General features: G+C 57.1%; 1 protein-coding gene across 1 annotated transcript in view; it reads right to left on the bottom strand.

Annotated features, from left to right (window-relative positions):
- Positions 1-944: 944 nt before the first annotated feature.
- Positions 945-8,991, bottom strand: part of LOC136371676 (receptor-type tyrosine-protein phosphatase V-like) — a 34,262-nt gene continuing 26,215 nt past the window's right edge. The window contains exons 30-39 of the mRNA XM_066335920.1: positions 8,567-8,702; positions 8,009-8,088; positions 7,226-7,313; positions 6,715-6,805; positions 5,986-6,062; positions 5,541-5,675; positions 4,895-5,017; positions 4,261-4,418; positions 3,707-3,842; positions 945-1,489 (exon numbers count right to left, since the gene is read on the bottom strand). Coding sequence (XP_066192017.1) covers positions 1,430-1,489; positions 3,707-3,842; positions 4,261-4,418; positions 4,895-5,017; positions 5,541-5,675; positions 5,986-6,062; positions 6,715-6,805; positions 7,226-7,313; positions 8,009-8,088; positions 8,567-8,702 — 1,084 coding nt within the window. The 3' untranslated portion in view covers positions 945-1,429. The remainder of the gene's footprint in view (positions 1,490-3,706; positions 3,843-4,260; positions 4,419-4,894; positions 5,018-5,540; positions 5,676-5,985; positions 6,063-6,714; positions 6,806-7,225; positions 7,314-8,008; positions 8,089-8,566; positions 8,703-8,991) is intronic.

Below are 8,991 nucleotides of genomic sequence, written 5' to 3'. Positions count from 1 at the left end.
TGCACAGCACTGCTGTGTGGGGCAGGGTGGGAGCAGGAGGCACATGGGACAGCAACTGCCAAAGGGAAATGTAATTTGGAGTGGGAAAAGAGGATACCCAGTTGCAAAAAGGGCCTCATCCCAGTGCTGGGATGGCTGATGTTGAGGTGCCCTGGGTGTCCCATCCTGGAGTGCAGATCCTTGTTTGGAAGAGGGAGAAGCTTCCAGTGGAATCACAGGGGCATGAGGATGAGTGGCCAACTCAGTCACCCACCTGGGGCTCTCTGCTCCTTATAATAGGTCCTGGGAGCTCCTTATCGTACCTCTTATGTCTCCTCACTCCACTCCAAGGCAGCTGCCACAGGATCATAGCTTTGAGACTGCACTACAACCCCACCCTGTTTGAAGGGGAGAAGAAGGGTAAACAGGTCCCAGATACAGTTTTTTCTGCATGAGGAATATGCTTGTGAAACCATCTTTGTTTCTTTAACTCTTCCTTCCATCCTACACCTGCAGCTCAGTGAACCGAGTTGCTTCTTGTGATTTCAGCTTGTGCATGACCAGCCCTGCTTGCAGAGCAGCCATGTCCTTGCATGGACAACCCAGTTCTCAGAGCAGCAGCACTGCTCAGGCTGCCAGCTGCTCACCAGCCTGTCAGCTGGACCAGGTGGCTTTGCCCTGCTCCTTGGTGCTGGGGAGTTGGCAGGTTCACAACTTTGAGCCCAGGCTTCATCCGAAACTATGTCTCCTCCTCATGAAGCTCTGGGTGGGCTGCACATTCACTGCAGAAGTGTTGCTCCAGGGGAAGGAGCAGATGAGGGTGACCAGAAGCTGCTCTGCCATGGACTGCAGCATCTGGAGTGCACCACAGCTGGGGACACAGCTGTCCTTTTGGGAACAGCTGCTGTGCTGTAGCCTTCCCATCAGCTGGACCCCTCAAAAGTCAAGTCTCCCTTACAAGCACACACTTTCCAAGGGCTGTTTATTGTCTGTACCTAAGAGCATTCCACCAGCTGAGACAAGCCAGCTCCCACAGTGCTCTGTCCACAGCACATCTGAGGCCTCCACACACCAGTGCCCACTGCACACCACGGTGCTCCACTTCTGTGTTGGGACTCAGAGGCACCAGAGCCCCACAGTGTGTAGTGAGGGGGCTGGGGAACCCTCCAGGCACCAGGAATCTCAGGAGATGTCCAAAAGAGGAGAGCATCCTGTCCAGCCCCTCGTGGCATCTGCACTGAGAGGCTGCAGCAGTGCATGGCAGGACACTTGTCCATCTGTCCAGGACACCCTGTGTCACAGTTCACCTTGGGGACAGTGCTCAGGGAGGTCACTGCTCAGTGCAGGGCTCACTCTGTGCCATGAGTCCTGCGGTGCCCTCAGCAGCCCCAGCCCTGTACAGGACCTGCAGAGAGGGAGGCAGAAGGGTGCCAGGAAAGGTCAGGTGGTGTTAGGGCTGGTTCTGAGTGATGATGTCCTGGATGCAGCTGTACAGGAGAATGTACTGGTCCTGCAAAAGAGAAAGGGGTGTCAGAGTCATGTTTCTGACAGAGACCTCCAGGCCACACATTAACCTTGCAGTTTGCTTTAAAAATCCTAATTAAGGAACAGTGTCTGATGGCAGAGCAGGATTTGCCCTCCCAAGTAGTCCATGATGGTCCTGTGCCACCACAGTCACCTTGAAAGGAAGAATCAAGCCTGTTATACCATGTTTGCTTCCCCTTCTTCATCCCCCTGTGATGGGGCTGAGAGGAACATCCCATCCAAGCTGGAGGGAGAGGAACAATTTCATGGGACTTCCTCCAAGTGCCGCAGTGCCTTTTGGACTTGCTGAGGTGTTTGCATCCAAAACAAGAGCAAAGAGCAGCTCCAGTGCTGCTGCAGGGCATGGAGCTCGAGGCCTTGGGGTCTGCAGTGACCTGGGGCCATGAGGGAAGACCTCTGGACCAGGAGTTTCCCTTGGCACAGTCCCAGTGTACCAGAGCCTGGTGCTGACAGCAGATCAGGGCAGATGCTTGCAGGCTCACAGAGGTACAGAAAAATCTGTGTGGGTTTAGCCCAGCTGCATTCTTGATCTCTTTTTAATATCATCAAACTGATCCATCAGGTCCAAATGTGGGCTCAGAGGTCCCAAGTCCCCTGTGCATTTGACATGAGGTTCTGCCCAAATGCTAGGCTGCCCAAAATGGCACCAGGCTGCAAACCTGGACTGACTAGGCAAGATGTGAGGAAGGTGAAAGTGGGGTTGTACTCAGGGCACAGAGCTGGAGGGCAAGGCCAGCTTGGCACGTGGTGTGGGCTGGAATCACATGGCACTGGGCAGGGGGGATTAGGGCTTGCAGAGGGGCTCTGAGCAGCACTCCCCAACAGAGCAGCACTCCCCAACACAGCAGCACTCCTCAATAGAGCAGCATCCTCCAACACAGCAGAGCACCCCCCCAGCACAGCAGCACCCCCCCAGCACAGCAGCTCGTTAATGTGCTGGCTGAGCCACGAGTCACGAGGAGCCTCCTCCCTGTGGCAGAGGGCTCAGCCTCACCAAAGAACCAGGAATGGCACGGATCACACAATGGCCGAGGCTCCAGGTCACCAGAGCGTGTTTTCAGCGAGTCAGCTCTGATTGTGACATCGGCAGTGACAGCCCAGGCCTGACTCCAGCCCAAGCACACTCAGTGACTGGCCACATGCAAGAGCACATCCCTGGGACATGCACCACACTGGAGCTGGGGGTGCTAATATCCAACAGTTATCCATGAATATCCAGCAAAGGTTCATCTTCCCCCTTGCTTCCCCCGATGACCCCACTGACACAAAGGGGTGCTGGCAAGCCCCCCAGGGGTGGAGGAGGCTGGAGGGCACCTTTCAGCAGGACAGCAGCATTTGATGAGCACTTGCTGTGCCTTTATGGGTGAGTTATGTCCCTGCAGGGCGGGAGCACAAAGAGCTCTGAAGCAGGGGCAGCACACGCCTTGCCCTCCTCTGGCTCCCACCACGCACATGGTTCACATTAATTAAGAATGTAATTAGCTTCTTGAAGGAGGCTCTGCAGCTGGGAAGCCTTGGAGAGACCTTGCCCAGCTCTGCTGTGCCCCGTGGGGAGTGTTTCCAGGGCTGTGCATCAGCTCATTCAGCAGCTGCTGCAAGTGAAGCATGTCCAGAGGCATTGGTGCCATGAGTGCCCACCAGGGCTGGCACAGAATGGCCCCATCAGACAGAGCTACAGCCCACAGGGCACCTGCTAATGAGGCACTGTGTCCTGTTGTCCCCTGACAGGCAGCCCCAGCTGGCTCTGGGGGATGCAGCAGGAAACGTACTGGCCAAGGGGATACTCAGCAGAGTCTGGGTCCCCAGGATGACAGCCATGCCCAGGAGCCAAGGGTGAGCTGTGACAGGCAGGTTGTGTAGGGTGACACCAGTGCTGCACTCTTTCTCGATTACAATGGGAAGAGTGCCTCGATTTACTCTGAGTTCACGTGCAATTAAACTGATCTTAACTCAGAACCGAGGAGATGGAAAACTCTTGCCTGGGAAAAGTCACTACCCTCAGGCCTTGGTGGCTGTCAGAGCCACAGGGTGGGGAGAAAGCATGAAGTAAATCCCTGCTGAGGCTGGACAGGCTCCCAGGCAGCAGGGAGCACCCAGGAGAGGGCAGGCTGCACCAGCCCCAGGCAGGTCAGCACAGACTCTGCTCCATGCTGCCCAGCAACCCCTTCTCCCTCCCACCTACCAGAGTTGGGGTCATGAGGCAGCAGCTTCTGGCCAGCTGGAGGGTCACACCGAAGATGTCCACAGTTTTCTCAGCTTTCATCTGGTACAACAGGCAATCCAGGGAGATCAGCGTCCCCATCTGGCTCATGTCACCACTGCAGGGGACAAGGAGGGGTCACTGATGCCAGGCCAGGCTGAGCTGAACCCCTCTGGAGGAGGGCACCAGTCTAAGGAGCCCTGTGGGCACTCAGGGACTGTGAACTTTCTCTGTGTGCAAGCAAGTGAGGATACCAGGGCCCCTCCCAGAATCCCTGCAGCTACCCAGGAATGGCCTTGGCACCTCAGCCTGGGAATGCCTGCTCCACTCATGCTCCCCCCAGCCCAGCCCTGTGTTCTCCCAGCCCCTGGCAGAGCACTGGGACCTCCCAAGCTCAGAACTTCCACTGGCTCTCATGGACTGATATCAACACGCCCCTAGGGCATGGAGGGGAAGGCTTTTTGGTCCCAAGCCAAGGCACTGTGGTGGCTCCCAGCGTGGGAGGCTGCCCATGACGCAGGGCTAACCCAGGTTACCTGCAGTGCAGCAGGACAGGACCCACTCTCCTGCGGTGGGGCGTGCACCGTCTGACAGCCACCAGCAGCTCCACCAGGCTCTGGACATCAGGCTGCTTCTTGCTGCTCCAGAGCGTGCACAGGAACCTCTGCACCTGCCTCTCCTTTGCTTTCTTCTCCTGTGAGACACAAAGAGCTGACGTGGATATTGGGGAGGGATGGGCAAGTTTGGATGCAGAGCATCCCCAGTTCTCTCATCCTCTGAGGTTTCCCTGAGCTTTCTGCAACTTCTCTAAAGCTGTCCAGGCATCTGGGCTGGGGCCCTGCCCACCACCCACACCATGGGTATGACGACCGTGGCAACCTGCTCTCCTTCCCCACGGCACCCTGACTTGCTCCTGGAGAGGGAACTGAGAACTGTGTGGGCCTTTTCAACGGGCTCAGACAGACCTGTCAGCAAGGGGTATCCCCTGCATCTGCTGTGTCCACTCAGTTCTGGATGTTGCAATCCAGACTCACTCCTGTGTTTGTGGACTGCTGGCACTCTGCTCTTGCAGCCTGGAGAAGTCCCACAGACCCTTCAGCCCCTCCAGATTTCTACAGAGCCATCCCCACCGCAGGAGGTGGGAGCCAGGCCAGCCCCATGGACACACACGTGTTTCAGTTTGAGCTGGGCACATCTCCATCCCGAGACAAGCTTCTCTGTGTCACACTGGATGGTCAGTGTCTTCGTGCAGAGGGAGTCTCCTTCCAGGGGCCAGCACACCTCACCTGGCACCTGTGTGCAACAAGACATTTGGCTTTCTGTTGATGGTCATTGTCTGTCACACCAGTCACCATCTTCAGGGTCTGTGGTGGGGCTGGACCAAGAGCACTCCCAGCATCTCTCCACGTCAGTTCATCCCCCACCTAAGACCTGAGAGAATTCCAGGAACACCAGCAGGTTCAGCCAGCTCATTTGGGAGCCCAGAGCTGCCTGGCAGCTCTGCTCAGAGCTCTGAGCTGAAATCTGCTCAGCCAGTGTCTACACCTTGAGTGGGCAGAGCAAGAGCTGCTGCTCTTGGTCCCACACAGATGCAGCTTGAAGGGCACCAGCTGAAGCCAGGCATGGAGGGCAGACAGAACCTGTCTCCCATAACAAGCTGTGGGAGCACCTGGACACAGGAAAGGTCCAGCTTTAGCTAAGCTGGATGTGCACCCAGGACTCAGGAGGGGGCGAAGAGTTTCAAGAGCTCTATTAGTTCCAGCTCCACTGAACAGATTCCCACTCTGCCATGGCACAGATGGGCACAATGCCTTACCTCCCCCTTCTCCTGCCACGGGAGAAGTGTTAGGATTGTGTGAACATCCTGTTCCCACACCAGGGTCCAGAAGTCCTCCAGGGTCAGCTTGTCAGGGCCGTGGACAGCCAGGTAGTCCCTGCTGGAGCTGCAGCCCTGGGTGGGGAATGAGAACATTACTCCTGCTGGACAGGGTGCTCTGTTGGCCCAGGAGTGGTCAGGAAGAGAAGAGAACTCAGCACTTCAGGAGGCAAGGAGAGAAGAGGGAGCACTGAGGGGGGTTAGTGAGGACAGCCCAAACTGGGCAGGCAAGGGAAGAGATGTCCTCAATCCTGCAGTCCCCTCGTCTCCACACAGATCTCAGTGACAGGGACCAGCAGAGCAGTGCAGGAGCCAGGACACAGGAGCACAGCCAGGATGGGGCCCCCAGGCACAGGGTGGGCAGTGCTGCTGGGGTAAGACTCACCGGGACACGCCACACCTGCAGCAGTCCTGAGAAAGGGCCCTGCTCCAGCAGGGAAAACTTCACTCTGGAGCGATCATCTGCAAAGTAAGTGGGAGTTGGAGGGATTCACAGCACTCTGGAGCTCAAACAGGTTTTGCAGACTGACTGCCACACAAATCCAATCCTTCCTTCACCATTTCTTGGCAAAGGCACTCCCTTTTGCAGTGCTCATCTCCAGCCTGTGGATGTTGGCTCCCAAGAGGGTCTCTATCCCAAGCTCCTGTAGTGCTGGCCTCTCAGTGTCTCAGCCAGTGGAGATCTGCCTCTCTCCAAGGATGGAGAGCCTCTGGGTGCTCTGGGCCTCTGCTCCAGTGTTTGACCATCTTCATAGAAATTCACTATTCCTTCTACTGAGTTGGATTACACTCCTAAATCATCCCCCTTGTCTCTTGTCCCTCCACGGCACACCTCTGAGAAGACTCCATGTCTTCCCTGTGCCTTCCAACAGGCAATAACACAGGCAACAGCAATAAGATCTCCCCTTCGCCTTCTCCAGGCTGAGCAAACCTACCTATCCCAGTCCCAAACACCATGTGTTCCATCCCAAACACCTCAGTAACCTTCTGGGGGAGTCACCAAAGTCTCAAAATACTTTCTTATGCTGTGGACTACTGGCCCCGGTCCAGCCTGGCTAAACACAAAAGGAAAAGGCACAGGAAGGAAAAGGATGCAAGGTGTCACAGAACTTACATGGCAGGACGCTGGAGCAGGGCCGTGTCTGCTGGCTGCCTGAAGATGGTGATGCAGAGCTGGCTTCTTCCTTGACAACTTCCAGGAGGGCCTGCCAGGGTGAGACAGAGTGGAGGAGACAGTGAGCAGGAAGGTCAGGAGCAGGAGGAACTGGGGCCTCCTGAGGACACCTGGGCTTGGCAGATGGGGCTCATGGCTGCACATGCAGAAGCCTGAGCTGAGATCAGCTCTGGAGTGGGCTGTGCTATGCTGTCAGGAGAGGGCTGCTGCTGTCCAGGCAGGCACCTGGGAGGGTGTGGGTGGTGGATAGACTCTGAATGCCTTAGGGAGCTGTGGGCCTGGGCATCCAGTGCCGTGGAGAGGGGACACTTGAGAAAACTGGGGCATGGGACCCACTCAGGAGGCACTTATGGGGTGTCCTCCAGCCCGAGCAGGTTCAATCACTCCCCAGGTCCCCCCAGCACATACAGCCATGGCAGCACTCCCTGCACCTGCCCAGGACAGCTCTCACCTCGTACTCCCTCAGGAAGCCCATGTGGGACTTGGCTGCCTTCTGGGCATAGTGCTGGGCAAAGCTCTTCAGTGGGATGGGGCAGCACCTGGGGAGAGAACCAGGGCAGAAGGGCTGAGCTCATTCAGCAGCTGTGTCTCCAGCAGGTGGACAGGGCTGTGAGCAGACCTTCACTCCTCAAATGCCAGGGATCTCCCAGGCTCCCAGCCCAGCTCTGGCCTGTGACAACCTGCTCTCCTCTAGACAGAGGCAGGTCTCAGGGGTGACACAGCCCAGGGCTCATTCCCAAGAGGCACCAAGGACAAGGACATCCTGTGCTGCATGAGGGAGGAGACAATCTGACCACAAAGACAAGTGCATGACCTCCTGATGTATCCCCAAGACAACGAGATAGATGGTCAAAGCCATGTCTAGCTGGGCCCTGCTCCATCCTCTTGGCCTCCATAAGGAGGGACGTCCCAAGGTCACCCAGCTGCCACGAGCCCCTCCAGTTTGTACATATCCCTAGGGCATGCCTATGGGCTGGGAAGCCAGAGGCTGAGGGAAATGCCTTCCCCAGCACAGCTCTGCAGATCTCTGGCATTGGTGTACCTGGCAGACTGCACTTTGTCCTGTGCTGGGCTCCCCGTGCTGCAGGGAACAAGCCACCCTGTGCTGACCCCACTCCCAGCACCAGGTGGCATGGCTGGCTGGGCTTCCCTGTCCTCCTGTCCTGGAGCAAGGCTCGCAGGGAGGGGTTGTGGTTCAGGGTGGGCAGAGTGGCAAAGCACAGCAAGGCCTTACCTCTCCGTCCCTGATAAATCCAGGAGAGGTTCCTCCAAGATCTTGTCCAGAATGCAGCTGTGCAGGAAAATGTACTGGGACTGGAAGGCAAAGGCAGACAGCAACACAGACCATCACACTGCAGAGACAGCTCGAGAGGGTGGGAATGCTCTTTCTCCTGAAGGGCAATTCCAACACCTTGTGCCAGCCCCCAGGACTGGCGATAGGAGACACACTGTGGAGTATCACAGACCAACAACATGGCCTGAGTTAAGAACTGCCTGCAAAGGGCATGATCCTGTTCCTCAGTGCTCTGGGGTGTTCCTGAGCCTCCTGGGAGGTCTCTGAGACTCTGGATGTTGCTGTTGTGGGTCTAGCAGGGCATGAAGCAGCTGAAGACCCCCCGAGCAATTTCCACTCCAGCTGAGCTGCTGCTTTCAGCAGCAGGATGACACAGTGACAGGCTGAGGACCAGCCTGGGGGTGCTGGGGCTGGCCAGCCAGCTCATCCATCTGCCAGCCCTGTGAACTTCAATGGAATGAAGTGAGGGGCAGGGGAAAGAGGGAGCAGAGATCTCACCAGCGTCTGAATCATCAGGTACCGGTTCATCCGCAAGGCGTAAACAACACCGAAAATGTCCACCACCTTCTCCTGCTTCATCTGCTGCAGCAGCCGGTCCAGGGCAATGAAGGTGCCAGTGCGGCCCACGCCAGCACTGAGGGCACAGACAGCAGGGGTTAAACAAGGCCTGACAGCACAGCTCATGGGCTCCCTCCTGCTGCTGGACACGCTCCCAAAGGCTGCTCCCAAAGGCTGCTCCCTGGGCACTGCCCAAGCATACCCTGGCACTGGTGCCAGCAGGGTATGGGGCTGAGGAGCCATTCAGGCTGCCCTGCCTTGGAGCCAACCATCTCCCCCTGCATCACACCTGGGGCTTGGGGCAGGCTGCCGGCAGACCTGCACTCCTCAACACGCCAGCAGAAAGCTCCACAGACCATTTGTGT

Source organism: Sylvia atricapilla, chromosome 25, assembly GCF_009819655.1.
Source record: "Sylvia atricapilla isolate bSylAtr1 chromosome 25, bSylAtr1.pri, whole genome shotgun sequence".
NCBI lineage: Eukaryota > Metazoa > Chordata > Aves > Passeriformes > Sylviidae > Sylvia > Sylvia atricapilla.
The sequence above is the reverse complement of the archived record's forward strand: the minus strand, read 5'-3'. Positions and strand labels throughout refer to the sequence as shown.